This window comes from Beta vulgaris, chromosome 5 (genome assembly GCF_026745355.1).
Source record: "Beta vulgaris subsp. vulgaris cultivar EL10 chromosome 5, EL10.2, whole genome shotgun sequence".
In the NCBI taxonomy this organism is placed as follows: Eukaryota; Viridiplantae; Streptophyta; class Magnoliopsida; order Caryophyllales; family Amaranthaceae; genus Beta; species Beta vulgaris.
Window position 1 is genome coordinate 42,344,637 of NC_079206.1, and position 18,731 is coordinate 42,363,367.

General features: G+C 35.5%; 1 protein-coding gene and 1 long non-coding RNA gene across 2 annotated transcripts; both read right to left on the minus strand.

Annotated features, from left to right (window-relative positions):
- Nucleotides 1-538: 538 nt before the first annotated feature.
- On the minus strand, nt 539-1,558 carry LOC125497285 (uncharacterized). Its single transcript, XR_007273913.2, has 2 exons — nt 901-1,558; nt 539-616 (listed from the first exon to the last, which is right to left on the minus strand). It is a non-coding gene; the product is annotated as an uncharacterized LOC125497285 (long non-coding RNA).
- Nucleotides 1,559-3,817: 2,259 nt separating this feature from the next.
- Nucleotides 3,818-18,366, minus strand: LOC104893588 (developmentally-regulated G-protein 3). The gene is made up of 10 exons (XM_010679717.4): nt 18,045-18,366; nt 17,588-17,641; nt 14,877-15,050; nt 14,483-14,554; nt 11,715-11,774; nt 6,730-6,839; nt 5,708-6,007; nt 4,881-5,072; nt 4,419-4,470; nt 3,818-4,267 (listed from the first exon to the last, which is right to left on the minus strand). The coding sequence occupies exons 1-10, from the start codon at nt 18,084-18,086 to the stop codon at nt 4,217-4,219; spliced, it is 1,107 nt and encodes a 368-aa protein (XP_010678019.1). The 5' UTR covers nt 18,087-18,366; the 3' UTR covers nt 3,818-4,216.
- Between the last annotated feature and the right edge of the window lie 365 nt (nt 18,367-18,731).

Here is an 18,731-nt window from a genome sequence, read left to right on the forward strand (position 1 = left end):
CAATCACTTAAATTTCTTCTAATTGAAATTCAAAATCGATGAACATCGATGGAGAACTTGTGCAAGAATTTATAACTGTAAAGCTTACATTTATCTTCTCATATCCATGGTATTCTAAGTGAAGAGCTTGCTCACAGTACGACCAGAAATTGAAAAATGAAACTCCAGTCAGCGCGTTTCTATTCGCAGAATTCCACATCTCACAATAAATACATTTTTTTTTTGGTGAAAAGGGTATTGCATTAATAAAGCTTACAATAAATACATTGAAGAAGATGAAACTAAATGTTTGATTACAAGATCCTGCCAGATGAGTGAAGTCAATCCAAACTTAGCCCCACCAAAAGGGGAGGGATGGAGGGGAAGGGTTAATATGAAAATACAACAAAGGAAGAAAGAAAAAGAAGCTAGTCGCTATTTAAACGATATCTTCCTTCAGTATGGTGATATTATCCTTCTCGCATTCACCATTTACCACTTCTCTTTCTCTCGCCTCCGTATCCGTTTCAGACAATTTAATTTTCTTTTGGCTATCATCCTCTGTTTTCCCCTCGTCTTCTAATTCTTTATCATGATCACCTGAACCGGCTTCACATCGTTTCCTCTGAGGAATCACCTGAAAGAAAGATGATTTCAATGGAAAGGTCAGGGACTGAGGAGAGAGAAAAAAGCCGGTGAGAGGTAGAAATGAGGGGTAAGATAGAGAAAGTCATGTGCTACGGGAGAATGAAAGTGATCTGACGACGGTTAATAAAATCAAGTGAAATCAGACGGTCAAGATTGGATGTTTTTAGTTTTCAGCCTAAGAGTGTCACTTCTATATATATATATATATATATATATATATATATATATATATATATATGTATATATATATATATATATGTATATATATATTACCTTATCGTTGGTGACCAACTGGGGTTGGCGTGAGTGGTTAAGGGCCTCTCGCTCCTTAACCAAGGTCTCGGGTTCGAGCCTTGGGTATGGAAAAAATCTCAGCTGGGAGGGATGCTGCCCTTTGAGGTACCCGTGCAAACTCCCGTAGGAGAGTCCACTCGCCAAAGGGTGGAAACTCCTCGTAGTAAGAACAAAAAAATATTACCTTATCGTTGGTAAATGGTTAATTTGAGTACTTGCACATCATTTTCGGCTAAAATGGTCAATTATCTTACATTGACCTTATCTTTCCCTCCAAATGTTGTGCGTGAATTTCAAATCTGAATTACAGCCATTACAATACCACTTGCTTAGAATCCCCCCATTATAGCTCTACTTCCTCATCTTTGTCATGTACCAATTTTTTCGCTCCAGCTTCTTCAAAGTTCTCTCCTTTGAAAGACAATCCAGATCTGAAAAATTAGGTTGCAAGGTAATTCATCTTCAAATTTCAGAGCTTTGTTGTTTCTATTTATTTTTGGGTTGTTTTTAAAATTAGGGCTCAATTTATTTTGGCGTTTTACATAGCGTGTCTTTGTTCCAAATCTGCATCTTCCTCCACAAAAGAGATCACGAACCATTGAAATCAAGAAAGAAAGTTTATTGCATGCTAGCTAGTTTTACAATTGAGTGACCGATACTAGGGGATATGAAGTACTTGATTGGGAAAACCAAGATAGTACTAGATGCAATTAAATCAATTTAATATAAGCAATTGAACGACATGAAGTGGAGTAATTAAACACAGTGCCTTTCCACAATTGTTGAGTTCTCAATCCAAAAGAAAGGATAGAGCTGTCAATGCAGTTACTCGAGTCGGGTTCAGGTTAGGTCATTTCAGGTTTCAAGTCATGTTCCGTTAGGTCATATGTGGTAATCAAATGCAACAGATTGGGAATACCGTAATTTGGTCAGGTCTACCTCGGTTTGTTTCTTCTTTGAGGTTTGGTCCGGTTTGGCACAATCACTTTTGTGACAGGTCATCTTTCATGGTCATCTGGTGTCGAATCGGGTTTATGGCAGAATTTTAGAGGGTGTTTTCAGGTTCAAGTTATTCCTCGTCGAATTGTTATCAGGTTAGGACAAATAACAGTTGGGCTCAATATTAGTTTCGAGTCAAGTTCAAGTTTGTAGTTATCAGGTTGGGCTATAATTGGGCTGTGCCAAATCTGATTTCAGGTCACTTTCGGGTAGCTTCGAGTATGGAACGGATCATGAACCTTGTGTTGTGCTAATTTAAATTGTATCATCATTTAATATTTCATTAATAATCAAATGCTTGAATAGTTCATCTAGTTATATACTTATACTAAGAAGTTCATCGTATTTTTCAAATTAATCTCGAAACTCAATGATATCTAATCGAATGGTAACAAGTAGTAATTGGATGAGATCAATATAAACTAAAGCTAATAGAGGTACTACATTGAAGAGTCAAGAGTGGTTTCTTTTACTAAGAAACCACTGAGCAAGAAACCGCATCTTAGACGGTCTTAAAGGATTTTAGGGCGTCCCCGTATATGCCTTTTTGTAGTTATGTCAGTTTATGATTTATGTTACCATGTGGTGAAGTCAATGACTAGTTGAGTTATCAACAAACAACAAAATCAGACAAAATTTGGGTGACGGGTATCATGTCAAGTAAAACCAGATACCGGGTTGCCACAGGTCTAGTAAGACTAGATAATGGGTCATGACAAGTCAAGACAATAACAGGTTGTGTCGGGTTATAATCTGTTTTAGGTCCTAATCAAGTCAGATGTCAAAACGGGTTCATATCGTTTACAAGTCGCATTTTAGAATTCACCATATACCCCTCAATTTCCTTAATTTCACTATGTCCTTAATAATTAACGATTTTCGATAGTTTTAATTATAAATCCCTAATTACATTAGTTAACCCTAATTGACCTCTACCGGACTATTTAATCTTAATTAACCACCAACAAAACACCAAATATATCCTTTTTATCTCTCTTCTTTTGTAATTCTCTTACCTCTTCTTTAGTCATAAGTGGTGTTTCGATATACTAAGACAAAAAGGTAAAAATATAAGTTTATTAGGTTGTAATAACAAAATCAAGAATTAATACAAAAAGAAGTTTATAGTTATTAGTAACAAGTGCATATGGTGACTTTAGAGCCATTAAGAGATATATAATGAATTTTGAAAAGTTAGAAAACATAATGAAAAAACAAATTACTCAAAGATATATAGTAAAAATTCATTTCTTTTAATTAAAAATCATACTAAGACCATTTCATTCCAACTTAGAAAAGTAATAGTCAATAAATATCAAATCTGATCTGTAAAGTCAATTTTTATCAACAAAATTAGTTTCAACTTTTAATTAATAGGAGCAACAAGTCATATTAACTTAAGAAAAACAAGAAATAGATGCATCACTTATTAATATTCATTGAGTTCATGAAGGTCAGATCCTACCAAACAAGATGTACGAAAACAAGACATAGATGCATCACTTGTTAATACTCATTGAGGTCATGAAGGTCATATCCTACCAAACAAGATGTACGAAGTTTGTTCAAAACCAACTACAATACTTGACAAATAGAAATCCTTTTTACTTTTCTCCCTACTCTCAAGTACCTATCCCACAAATCCTTGAGTTTAACTATGAAACCACGAGTGTCAAAATCTAGTCTAGTAAAACAAAAAGGCTTTGGAAACTTCGTAGCGACCTCCCCCACCATTTGACCATATACATAGACCACGCTTTTCCGAGCAAAATCGCGCAACTTCTATTGACTTAATTTGATATTTACTAACGGGTCTCAATTCTCAATCTATGGACGAATATCAATCAGTCTGAGTAGCATAAGGAAGAATTGAAGACAATGATGTGGCCCGTTCCAGTTACCAGTATAATTTTTAATAATAATCATCAATCACAGCCACACAAAACTCCCAAGTCCAGGAACAACACTTCTGACCTAAGGGAAACTTAAAAACAGGACTACATGATCATGATACCATCTACATAGTCGCTCATGGTACTAATCGAGTAATTCCAAAACATTATATTAGATACCAACAGCATGGTTCCTAATCGCCTTTTCACGTGTACATTCCCGAAGCACTCTGGTTTGCATCACAGGAAAAACAAATGTACATGCTAGTGAACCGTCCATCAGAGCAGGGTGCTCAAGTTCGCATCAAGAACATGAGCTCTGTACCTTAGCTTTCTCTAACTAAATTCTTTTGACTGAGTTGTGTTGGCCATCACTTGATTCAAAAATAGCATGCCAACTTCAATCAAATCTTCTTGATGATCTGAACTACATCTTCATCCTCAAGTTCATGCTCCTGTAACATAAGCAGCAGAATACTTGTGTTCAGAAGAATAGAGAAAGTAGTATAGATGTTTTGAGCCAACCAAAATAAGCGAATACATAATACTTGCACCCGGAAAAAAAAAAATACAAAGGTGCATGAAGATATCTAGCTCAGGATCAACCTTGCCAACTCTTTGAGGTTTGTGCTTCGCACTTGATCCCCAGACAAGAGCACTGTAGCAAAGAGAAGAGGCATCAATTATTTTTTGCATTATAGATCACTATCATTCTCAAAAGCTAGCAATGACTTGAAAAGAAAATCAAATTGCGGTAAAAGGAGAGACAACCCCCATTCAAAACTACAACACAAGTTGTCAAGTTTAGAGAGCATCTTTATTTCTACAGACATGCAGCAGGAGTCATGCAGGTGACAGCAAATAGACATGATTGAATGGACAATTAAGCAGCCTCATATGAGCTCTAACAATTTCTTTTCTTTGCCCTTCTAGCAATCTGTGAATTTTGATGGGAAATCAGCTCAACAACAACGAAGCACAATGGCTCCATTTCTTCCCAGGACTTCAGGGGGGGACGGGAGATTTAGCGTAACTCAAACCCTATAATATATCCATAGTGGTACTTACGACTTAAATTGTTTGACCATATCCTTGTGAATTCTTTCACAGAAATCTTCCACAGTTCTTTTCCTGGACGAAAGTATGACAGGGTCATTATAATCTGGATTCATCCCCTTTGGTTTTGTGTAAATACGAGTAAGGTTCAGGTACTCCCAGATCTTCTCCAGCAAACCATCAAGATTCCATTCTAGATGCGCACTGCAAGGTGAATTCAATCAGAAAAGTGAGACAAAGTAATTACACACATAATATATACATATATTCAGTGGGAGAACTCAGAAAAGTCAATCAGATAACAAAGAAATTCTTTGTGTTGAGATAGAACGAGTCTCCTTGCAGAAAGGCTTAGTTTTGCACTACAGACTTTCTACACCACTTTATAAGAGCAAAAATACATATAGTAACTCGGGAGACTCCCTGGAACCTTCAAACAATTCTCTTTCTTTCTGTACACAGAACAAAGGGATTGAAAAACATGAAATTTACATCCACTCATCAAAAATATCATTAACACCACAATTTGTTCATATATCGTCCTACCAAAGATAAAAGAACGCTACAAGCTGTGGATTCAAAGCATTTATGAGTCGAACAAGCACGCCTACTAATAAAGTGTTGGGTCAGTGCATATAATCAATTGGTAAATATTCCTTCCCACCTTAAAGACGTACAATGCTGTCGATGATGGTAACATGTTACCGTACTTTCATGACTAAAATGAAAGAGAATAGATCCAAAGTTGTAGCTTAATAGATGAGACCAAATTATAAAATCAGGAGTAAAGAAGATTTACGCTTAACAAATCTAATCTAGTTGCTGTCAAGGCAAACTACCTGATTGGGCAGTAATGTGGAAGTTTATCCAGAATTTCCAACTCTTCGAGAGTAATCTGATCAATTTTGTTTATAACATAAATGCACGGCATATAAACCCTACTCCCCTCAATAACATCAATGAGATCATCTGCAGTCGCATCATATCTAAGGGAGATATCAGCATTGTGAATCCTGTATTCACTGCATATGGCCTTTACTGTCTCCAGATCCAAATGTGTGTTAGTAGCTGTAGAGGTTAAATTAATACCACCCTTCTCTTTCCTTCGGAAGGTTAAATTGGGTGGTTCCTTGTTCAACCTGCAAGCACACAAGCACAAGTAGGCACATTAAGGATTTTGAGAGAAAAAATTGCACGTTAAAAAACATATCACCATAAGCAAAAAAGAAGACCACAGGATGCCCAAGCCCACTATCGACCACTGAGTCTAGTCAGTCAGCCGCTGCCTAACCTAAACACTACAAGGTTTGTTTCAGAAACACAGGGCACTCAAAGCCACCAAGGCTTCCCTTATTTGAGGTGCAATGCACAAGGCGAAAACGAGCCATTGTATAACAGCAACTTTATGCAGAAAGCCTTGTCGATATTTTGTCTCCTTATTTTGTTCCAAAAAGTACTTCCGTTCCTATGTACTTCTCAAGGGGTGGTTTTTTTAGGTGGAGCAAGAGAAATAGAAGGGAAGGACAAGAACCAAAGCAGGAAAAGACAATATTTATCCAGACTGCATCACCAACTTGCATACACAAAACTAAGAAGGTGTTTGAATATAAGGATTCATTATCCTTCAACTGCATATTGACACGGCGGGAATGGAAGGATCCAATTTTCTCATGCTTTTGGTAAACCAACCTCCCTAAATAGAGAAGCCTAAAGAGATTTGGAAGCATAACAAGCCTACTTCTTTCTCCCCTCCCCTCCCCTCTCATTCGCTTCAGCATCGCATTCACTGCAAGAGTAAACTTTTTTTGCATGGATCCCCAACAAGCATGGAAAAAGTATAATGTAGAAGATTTTGCAATACCTTATGCCAAAGCCTTCGAGCTCTTTTTCTATAAGACGCTTGTGAGTAATTGGCTTTATTGCATCAAGAACAATCAATATGCAATTGCATGTCCTTGCAGTACTGATAACCTGAAATGAACATAAATTGCTTTAATTGAAGACAGTTAAGGTGTAAAACTAAATAAACAGAACTAGAAGAGCTATTATATATATCAGGGTGACGTCTTAAGAAGAGCTTGCCTAATGTGGAACCTAATTTACAACATATGGGCCTACACCTTCATATCATTCATAAGAAAAGTGCTGTCACAGGGAGATGAAAAATTTAATTAGATGCAATAAGAGTCCAGCTAATCTTGTGGGGGACAGGTTGCCACTTTCACCAAGACACGAGGCAAAGGACCTTTGACATCTTGTGGCCATTTGTCCAGTAAGCTACTCTTCCATCTTTGGTCCAATGGGGTAAGAGCACATGATAAGAAAAATATTTGGAGATATACTGCAATTAGAATGTTGGGTAGCACCAAGCAGTCTAGGGTAAAAAAAAAATTTAATCAAGCAAAAAATCTGCTTTAAAAATATGACTAACAGCATCTTCATCAAGCATTTTGGACACGGAAATCTACTTTACACAATACAACATTAGCATTCTCCATCTGAAAACCAAAGGGCATAATTTACACTTACAAAAAATATCAAACAATTCTGGATATCACCTATTCCTGATCATATTCCCAATACAACATCAAACGGATTATTTCGAGCAGGCTTCATGGACAAAGCTGAGACGAAAGCTATTGGATGGTCTGACACTCTAGTCTTAGAGATAAAGGCCGTAAATTTCTAGTATGTTGTATGCCTACATTTTCCGAAATCTTTCTGGTTGTTCTAGAATATGGGCTTCACTAGCCTGGTTAACTACCACCATCTGACTTCTCTCAAGCGCAGCCACTAGCGATGTTGCTGGTGAAAAGAAGACTACGTTCTAGTCGTTTCCTAGCGCTAGCATGAGTAACTGGAAATGGAAGACCACTTCTGACTTCATTTTCAAGAAGATAAGCTCAGAGCTCTGGCCAATCTTTGGCTAAACAGAAGCAGCTGACATCACCTACACCTCCTGTTTGGATCCTACTAATCTATGACAGTTGATGCAGGTGAAAGTTGGTAGGTCGGCTATTGGCTAACCAAAATTCAGCATGAGGAAAGATATAACCTATAAGAGCTATACAGTTATCTACTTACCACAAGTAAATATGAAAGATTTATCAAGCAAACAACTAACTAACTAAGGGCCATCGAGAGAATAAGAAACAAACCACTGGCAAGTAAGACAATGCTTCTGTGAACACAAAATCTTAGGTCTGTCATCGTACCAATCATTTTCGGTCATTGACTTGCGTAACAGGTTTACCAGAGTTATATTTGGGAATAGATAACTGGGAAATCAGATTGTCCATTGTCAACATGGTTTAGCAGGCAAGGCCTAATGTTCACCAATGTTTGAGGCTAAAGAGGAAAACTCAAGAGGAAGCACGGAAACCCATTTCTGAAATTTTTGGTTTTCCAAAATGTCTGGGATTTAAGTTTTCCTCATTTTAGGAACTTTTCTGTTTGCAAAACCACATCTGTTTTCAGCTGAAAAGTGATCAAAGAAGAGAGGAGAGAGAAATAAGGTTAGGGTGAGAATTTGGAGGTTTGGGGTAAAATTTGGGGAAAGAAGATAAAATTGTTGAAGGAGAGTTATTGAGGAGAAAGATTGGGTATGCTTGAGAGGAGAGAATGAGCTTGTTATAGAAGAGAGAAACAAAATAGAATTGTACCTAGTGAACTTAACCAAAATAAGTCAAATTACAAAAAAAAAAATTAACAATCTTGTTGAATATGTAACTAAATTAGTTCAATTTGAACTTGAAGCTTTAATGAAGTATACTTGATGAGAGACATAGGGCATTCTTGAGAAGAGACATGTCTTGAATAACATTTTAAAAATGCACTTTAATTATCGAAACGTGCTCTAACATTTTTTAGAACATCCAAATTTATCCTCACATATCAAGCGTTCTCACAAGAGTCTTCTCCTATATATATACAATTGAGTTCCCATCACAACGATCCTTCTATGAGAACACCATGTTATAATCCTTTTTAACCGATATATAATCCATTTTGGCTAAATTACGACATTTTTATTCCTTGCAAGGCCAATCTCCATTAAAAGGATTATATTTCGAGGAAAAAGGATTATGATGTAATATGTCAAAAAAGGATTTTCACTAAAATGAATGATAATTCCAATGTTCACATGTGAACTTTATATATCATCTCATGTGAACTTCATATTATTATATCATCTTGCCATCTAATAACATGGTTATCAAATTTAGCCGGACGAGTCATAAGAATGAATTTCTTCTGCAAATACTTTAGACTGAATGTGCATATTTATTTTTTTGGCTAATTGTGGACTATTTTTCTTCATTAGCATTTTTTGTACAAAATGTATTTTCAGTTTAAGAAAAAAAGTAATTCTTTTTAAACATATATGTTCCGCTTCTTTTGCTAAAGTGGACCCCTATACTCTGTTTTCGGTAGATCCTAAATTGTTCAATGAATGAAAGTGTTTAATGATCAGTGCTTTATTAAATGAAAGTGTTCCTTTATATGTAGTCTATTCGTAAGTATTGTGAAATGTGCCCCACAACTTTGCTAGAGTGAAGATTGACCTTGTATCCTTTTACATTCTAAGTTGTACCCCTTTAAACTCAAAATAAACCCTTTGGTGTTAATATACTTTTAAAACTTTAAATGTAACCCTACTTTTTCGCTAAAGTGGATCCCTATTTTCATTTTTCACGTCATCCTAAATTGTTTGATGTAGGGGCTGCTACAAACCAAACTTAAGCTGAAAAATGAAGATAAGGGTACGCTTTAGCAAGAAAAAAAAGGTCCATTTGCAACTTACAGAGTTTAGGGTTCAAAGTGGTACATTTGGAGTTATGGAACCAATCTAAACAGCAAGCTCTCACACCCATGTTGACGTAACTGGCCTCATCCAAGCTTCTACACCAAATTCTCCATCATCCTCCAACTTGCACACTTATGGAACCAATCTACACAACAATCATTTGACCCCAACTCCGAAAGGACCGAAACCCTTCCATGACCAAAATTTTCGCACAAATTTGAGTCCTCAACAATCACACCAACAATCAACCTCGAACATCTATGGGAACAGAGTTTTGAACAAAGGTGATAATTTGGGAGGCTAGTAATGCTAAGAACTAATATCTTAGGGAGAAGAATAACTTAGGTAATCTCCTTATCAGTTAACTAGGGAATAAGTTAGATAGTTTGTTAGGGAAAGAAGTATATATATACATAGAGCAACTTAGGGTGAGAATGGCGTGTTGAAAATTGATGAGAAATTGGGTGAGCTTTTTAAGAGTTCATTTGGGAAAGAATCAAGCCTCTCGAAAGCTTGAATATCTTTACATTTTGCTGTTTTCAATTTGTCAATCAAATCGTCTTCTTCTTCCTCCTTATTTTCTGACATGACTGATGCATAAGTTAATTCTTAACACTATTTAGAAACAGAGGAAGTAGCTTTTTTCTCCCTAGATAAGCCCTTGTTTTCAGTGTTTTATGCTTAATATTGGTTTCGCAAGATCATGTTCCTATGTATAGGGTTGAATTTCTATACGAAAAATTCTTATATGAGAACATGAAAACACGAAAACACTAGGTAGTAATCCTTTTTAACCAATAGACAATCCATTTTGGCTAGAATGTAACATTTTCTTTCTCTTGCAGGGCACATATTCAAAAATGATTACATTAAGGAAAATATATGTATGTGCTTGTAATGAGCCTCTGGGTGAAAGAGGGGGGGGGGGGCGTGTGCGAGGGCAGCCCAGAGGAATTCTTCTTACTAATTTTTAAAAAATATATGTATGTATATATATATTTATTTAGTGGAGGACTTAGGAGAAAGATTCCATGGTGAGTACCACATTTCTACACAGCAGATTTAACTTTTTACAACCCGTACGTAGAGATAAGCGGATCTTGTAGAAGTATAAATAGGTCACTTAAGCTAGAATTTCAAATTGTAAAGAATACAAATTACACAAGAACCACCTATATATGTCATAAAATTTCAATTACTCATTATAAGTAATCTTTTCCATTACAGATTATCATACCATGCATTTTATGTGCTTCTAGTACCTAGTACTCCCTCAGTTTCAATATATTCTCCCTGCTTTGCACAGTTTCCCATGATTAATTTCCCTGTATATGTCTGCCTCTGTATTATTAATGATAAAATTATTCCTAACCATGTTTAAACCCGTCTCCGCATTATTATGACCTCTTTCACCGTGGTTCACAGTTCACACTGAATATAACGATAGGACTAAGATACTCGGGTAAGACAATTTAAACTTTCAAGATGAAAACCGTACAAAAATTGACAGAAGATATGGCCCGGGATTGAGGAGCCCCTTTCAGATATATCTAGCCATGTCCATGGAACAGTTGACCAGAAACTGCCCAGCATGAAATTTGTTGATCCACACTATCGATTTAGGATTTTCATCCACAATTTGACTTGATGAATCCAACTCTTAAAGGACTTGCTAACAAGCAAAATAAAATTCGTTTCAAGAATTAGTGAGTAACTTTACTATTATATCAATAAATATTGTCACTTAAGGATATAAATACTGATAAAAACAGTTCCTCCTATTTAACACTCCTCCCCTTCCCCCCTCAAGTTAAAAGAAAGAAACATTCACCTCTCCATCCAGTTCTAAACCAAAGCTATACCCTTCTAGAATCTAGATACATGCAGTATACATACTGATTGTCTTTATAAAGTGAAAAGGTCTTACTAAGATCGCCAACGCAAGATTTGTCAACCTTTATCAAATTGCAAATAGCAAGCTCACACAATAAGACAATCACTATGTTAAATACACATATCATAAAGCCAGTGATTATTACCTGCCTTCCTCTACCTTTTCCGTCCTTGGCACCCTCAATGATACCTGGTAAGTCCAATAACTGCAAAATAAATTAACAAAATGAGATGACCCACCTTATACAGCAAGCACTAAAACATTGGAAATTCATCCCCAGAAATTTATAAATTTCAAGTTCCCAAGCTTTGTAAATTTTATAAATTAGTGAATGAGGATATACATAAAGAAAACCTCTCAAAAACGAGGATCATGCTTGCTATGAAGCTCAATATCAAGGAAGAAGAATCAAAACATTTAAGAACCAATCCAGCTTCCTCAATAGGTTAAAAAAAAAGATTAAAAAAGGAACTACTCTTTCTATTTATTGATTTCCAGGTTCCAACAACCAGGACATCTTTGGTGATCGGTTGGATAAAGCTATCTCCAAAGTTGAACAATCAAGGGTAACCAAATGATCACTAACCTCACTGAAGGATATAAAGCTTAGGTCAAAATGACCTAGGCAAGGAACTGAGAAATAAGATTACATCCAAACTACCAGGAGCTGAACCACTAGGTGGGACGCTAAAGTCAGTTTTCTACCAACAACATAGATCAAGAAGTAAAACATAAATGTCATGAGAATACCTTATGTTAAATGTTAGCTAGCAAACGGACAGAAAATTAATAGGGAGAGAGCGAAATCGAAACAGCAACTATCAGAAGAAAAAAAGAAGAATTAATGAAATATAAACTCATGACAACTCTGACCTATCTATATGTTCAGGCAAATTGCAGCCATTTTACACTATGGAACAAACCTCATTTTGATGGATTAACCGTATCTGGCAGATTCTTTAACCTGCAACACCAGTATAAAGATGATATATACCAAGATGTGTTGCACGTGGGAAAGTTGAAGCCTACATGAGCATAGGGAAAGGACAGAGTAGAGTCCATAAAATAATAAACAGGCATGTACAAGTAGAGACAGTCACCCATTAGAGGGAAAGATATAAGCCATAAATTTGCTCCTAAACACAAGATGTGTTAAAGATAGCAAAAAATGTAGCTAACCTCAAAGGAAGGGGTGTTGATCTTCAGAGTAATGGTTAATTTGTACCTTAATGTTTGGAGTCAATTAGCAAAATTTGTTTTGTGAAATAAATGTGTTTTTAGAATCATGTTATTGGAGATAGAAATATAGTGTGCTAGTTTAGAAGTTTCGTGGGTCACTAATCTCAACATCTTTGGCTTAGTTGCTATGTATTAGGAAATAGAAGTTTGCTTCACAGCCTTTTTGATGTGGAAGTTTCATGCTTTCACTTAATTGAAGAAATATGCAGTAGCTTCTCTTTGCTTCTCCACTTCAATATATCTTTGCTTCTTTTGCCAAATAACAGCAACATGTATTGGAGAGGAAGATCCTTACCCACTATTAGTCTAAAAAAGGAGAGCCGATGTGACCTTTCCAAATTTAAAGAAAAAAATTGAACTCACATGTGAAAAGGGTTAAAAGGAAGCCCACATGTGAGTTTGTCCCATATGGAAAAAGGAAAGAGAGGGTAACTAACAAATAAGTCCACTCAACCTATAATCAATCAATTTTAAGATGGAACCCCGTCAGACATGTATGTTGTTGGAATTTTTAATACATGCTTCTCTGCCAAATAACACGAACATGGTCTAAGAACTCCTTTATTTTGGGAGAGAATAAAAGCACCACAACCTTCCTCCTTCAACATAACATGGAACTATGTTCTTTCGTAAAGTAAGGGAAAGACACATGTAAAACAAGCAATTTATTATTCAAGTGATACAATTAGCCACCAATGAAGAGTTAGAAAAAGAAAAAATAACTAAAGAAAAAACAATACGTGTGAATTATTTGGAAATTTTCTTAGCAACGAATGGTACTCAATCAACTTCCCAACCCCTCATTCCAATGTTTAAGAGGGAAAATTGCCATGTATTAAGTCTTAAGATGAAGACTTTGTTCAAGTCCCAAGAGTTATGAGACATGGTAGAAAATCGAAAATGGGATGCGAGGGCTCTTCTTTCAATAACATTAGATGATGAGATTTTCCTCCGAATTAAGAAAATAAATCGATGCAAGGTTTATTTTCTAAAGTGTTTGTCATTGTTAGTTATATTCACATGAAAATACATATGATGATCATATTACAAACAGAACTATAATATGCAGGACGTCGATGAGTCTACATAAAGACTATAAACACATTTCACTGCAATTTTGGAGTCGAACGACTTGTAAACTTGTCCATATGATGAGATAAAGGATTCCTTAATTAATCAGTAGAAGTGATTAGACAACTTTTCGAGAAATAGAGGAGAAGGCTTTTCAAGTGAAGGGACAGCCAACAAACTTAGAAATTTAAATAAAGATAAAATTAGAAGATTGGAAGTTAGGGAGTAGTACATACTTTGGTATTTGTCAATTATAATAGCGGACTATGGTAATATTTAATAGTACTCTATTACCCAAAAAGAAAAACTGCACAGCCTCTTCCAGTGTTGCCACTGTTAATAGCTCTATAAATCAGCTTTTAGAAATCAGACCTTTCAAAGTTTACACCTCAGAAAAGTCAAGTGAAATGAGACCTTACTACAATCTATAATCTATACAATGGAACCTGCCAAAAACCCTGAGTATAAACATCTTCACCATCACATTGTTCTCTTACAATTTACGCAAGTAAACATGCTTTGTCAACATAATTCATTGTTCCACTAAACTTGCTTCCATAAAGAACACAGTAATACAAAAAAAACTACAGAGCTAAATTATACCTGAATTTTAGCTCCTCTGTACATTATCACTCCAGGAATGCAAGTCAATGTAGTAAATTCGTACGAAGCAACCTGTTCCACAATGAAGACGCGGGGATTAGGCGAACTTCCATCTACATTTTGTCAACTGCTCTACAAGTTCTAAAGTTAGAAAATTGCAAGCCTCCACCCCCCCACCCCCCTCTCTCTCTGCCTCTGAAGTTCTTGGTTTGCAAGGTGGCACTTATAGCTATTTGCATGTGAGATAAAGCATGTGCATGCCGTTGGGCAGTGTGGATGCATGTGCATGCAAGAGAGGGAGAGAACAAGAGACAGAGAGAACGAACTACAGAAAACACATCCATCACTACTAGTGCCATCATCTTGTGTACATGAGAATAGACAGATGCAACACCTCAGAGAAAGTCCCAGTCAACTTATTAAGCAAAGTTGATTTCCCAACCGATGGGAAACCAACCAACCCAACCCGGGCATCTCCACTTTTTGTAACATCAAAACCTTCACCAGCACCACCACCTCCTTTCGCTGAGGGCGTCAAGAGGTCCCTCCGTAGCTTTGCAAGTTTAGCCTGAAAAATTTAAAGGAGAAAGAAAAACAAATGTAAAAGACAATACGAACCCAGATTTTTGTATGAGAAGGAATAATGTACCGGAACCATAAGTGGCAAGAATTACGCTGACAAAGCAAAGCAATAAAATAGATTTTACTTCTGAAAACAAATTAACTTGGTACTATGCAATGATATATTACTATAAAGATGAAGAAAATTAACTTCATTTTGCAAATACTTATTTTCCTTTTAATTTGAATGATTCCCGGTAATAAGATATTGTCTTGAAATGACCACGAGTTTGCCACTTAATAATGATGGTATTTCACAAGCTATAGTGAAGTTGGTACACACATTTAATTCTGGAGCAATATGAAGGTAATTAGGTGACCCTCAGTTCCTGCACTTTCTATTTGGTGATTAAAACGAAAGTTATTTAATTCACAAAACAACTTTCTATTATAGTTTCATGGTTTTTTCCTTTCTTTTTTTTTGGAGGGGAAGTTTCACCTTTTTGCACAACCTTAATATGAACATTTAAAATTCAAAACGGTAATTCTGAAATGAAAACAAAAGACATTTATTTAAAACAATTAGAGACATATAATTTTTCAAAAAAAAAAAACATCGAAAAACATTCCCCCACCCCACCACTGGACTACTACCTCACCATCATAAATCCACCGCCTTCTCGTCGTCTCCAATCCACACCTCATCCCCACAATAACACATCTCAATACTCTAATTTCTATAACCTCAACTATTCCTAAAACCTTATACCTAACACCCTATTTCCGGTCATCTCAACCCTTCTTCCTTGCAAATCTTCCTCCTCGCAAGTCCCTCCCGCATCCTCATAGTGCGTTTCATTTAAATTCATAGGGACATACTTCCTCTGCTTCAAAATACTTAAAACATTTTGACTTGTACACTATTCACATACTCCCTTTAACTGTATTATGTGAATTCTACATGAGAAAATATAGTCATATGGGATCTTGTTAGATTCACCTCGACATCTAATTTCAAGATATCAAATTTTCATAATTTTATAAATAGGAAAATAGAAATATTAATGATTAAAATTACGCATCGACAAATGTGCCCGACTAAATCTTCAAGTAATATAAAAGAGAGGAAGTATTTTATAGAGTAAAAACACTTATTCTTTTATCATATGAAATTCATATTTTTTTTTTTCATTTTGAAATTATTTTACCATATAGAACTGATAATTTTCATAGTAGGGTTATCGAAACGATAAAAATAATCAGAAAACCGTTACATGAAAATCAAATCCTTTCGGCTGACATATAGAAAGTGCAAAAGTAGAAAGTGAGCTGATAGAATTTCCCTAAAAGATTCCGGTGGTCCTAAAATTATATATAGGATCAAAGTAGCGTCCTTCAGGATTCCCAAAGTAATTTTTTAGTGGTCTTTTGAATTTGGATCATACTTGAGCTCACTGATTCGTCTCGATGGTTCCCAAATTACATTTTATTCGATATTTTTACTAGTGTATGGAAAGTTTGTCTCCTATGGAAAAGGTTGTTGGTTAGCTTTGTTATCAGCTCTTGGCCTTCAACTAATTGATGTGGTTGAAGAGCCAACCAATATGTTTGGTATATGACTTTACAACTGGGTGAACAGCCCAACATGAAAAAGCTACCACAAGCATCTTTTTTCTCTACCATTTTTAGCCAAAAATGAAAATATTGATCAATAATTTTACACACTAACAAAAGCTGTAAGCAAAGTATAACAAACATCTTTATATACAATTGATAACTAGATAAAACAGCCAATACATATAGCTAAAATACTACCAATGGACCATAGCCAAACATGGCCTTATTAAGACCAAATAATTCTTTCAAAAAGACATAATGATTACTCTTGTTATGTCTAAAGGGATTACTAGATAGTAGTCACTCATGGTTCCTTATGTCATTGTAAAGGAAAGTAGGTTAGAGAAGAAATTCTTCAAAATTTAACATGGCTCAATAACAATTTTGTCAAATTGGCATCATCAAATGATCTTTCTATTCAAGTCCTCCAACCGATGACTTCCATATTCAGTAAAGACACGGTAAAAGAGGAAGCTAAAACTCTATATACTACTATATTAGCAAAATAACACAAAGCAAAAAAGCACACCCCATTATTGTCAGGGAAATTACTATCACTCTCAATGATAACTATACTATGTGAATTACCAATTGAAGTCACTCACTATACACCCAAGTGTACCTAAAGCATGGTACACCTCACATTATCCTGCATCATGTACTCTACATATGAGGAGTAGAAAATGTGAGAGGGTGCAAAGATACACCCGGGTGTAGATGCAAATTGTAACGAATTTTGCTTTTGCCTTCTCTTGTCCAAGCTTAATTTTGCTTATTTCAAGTACAGAATCAAATAACCAAAAATCATAATTTTCTTCTCTGTTATCAAAGCAAATATGTTCATCCATTCATGTAATATCAATACCAAAGCAAAAGATAAACCCTTTATTATTTTTCCCAGCAGCTAAATTGCTAAACGACATTTACCTTAAGCAGTCCAAGATGATGGGCAGTAGCTTTATTTTTCTGGGTCCTTGCCATCTGCAGGAGATAAAATTTGAACAAAATGAAAAACAAAAAATGATGCAATATAGCAGCATCAATTCCATCACATCAAAGAATTATATATGGCATATTTCAGAAAACAATTAAAACTCAAAAAAACGAATTGTATCAAGTAGAAATTCAACACAGTTAACTTTCTCCACAACTAAAAAAAAATCCCAATTCAGTAACAACGATGGACTAATTAAATTAAGGGTAGTAATAAAGAAAACAAAAGTAACCAACAAACGAGCAATATAAAATTTGCAAAGAGCAATAAAGTCTTAGTCACATAATGATTTTGGGGTCGGCTAACATGAACAGTCATAAGAAATCGACTCCATAAAAAATGAAACAAGAAAAGTAATGAAAAATTAAGCAGGGTAGTCAAAAATTGTACCTCATCTTCGATATCTTTGATTTTCTGCATCACAGTCGCCATTTTGTCCGAATTAAAGGAGCGCTTCTAACAATATTCCGACTAAATAAAGAGTTAAATTTGCTGTTTAGTGGCGATTGAATATGAAGATGCCTTTTTTCTCTGTTAATTGATGATAGCAAAACCCCAGAAAAGAAGAATGAAGAAACGAGAGTTCTGGAAGAGAGAAAAACTGGGAAATTGATGTGCACCCAGGAAAAAGAAAGAGCGAGAGTGATTTCGATGTTCAGCAGGTCGGCGAGCGCATGAAATCATACCCCAGCCCAATATATTTCGAGTGACCAGAGTTTTATGTTGTTGGGCCAGGATCATTTCGTCGACCATTTATGAAATTTTTTTGGGTTTTGTTTTTACGAGGACCGCCCTTGAGAGTTGAGATATAAGTACAAAACATCTCAGATATATCCTCACGACTACAGGGGATCGTTAGATTGTCTCTCCAACAAGGCTGTATTTTCCAGCGATATAAGCGGGAGATGTTCCACATTGCAAGATTTGTTTGACGATCGTAGTTTTTATGAAGGAAATTTTTGTTTGATTCAACTTATGTATTTGTTTGATTCGATTGCTTATGTAGATGTCGTATGACTTTTTATTAATGAATTAATTTTTACTATTCAAAAAAAAAAAAACTAACTAGCTTTTAAA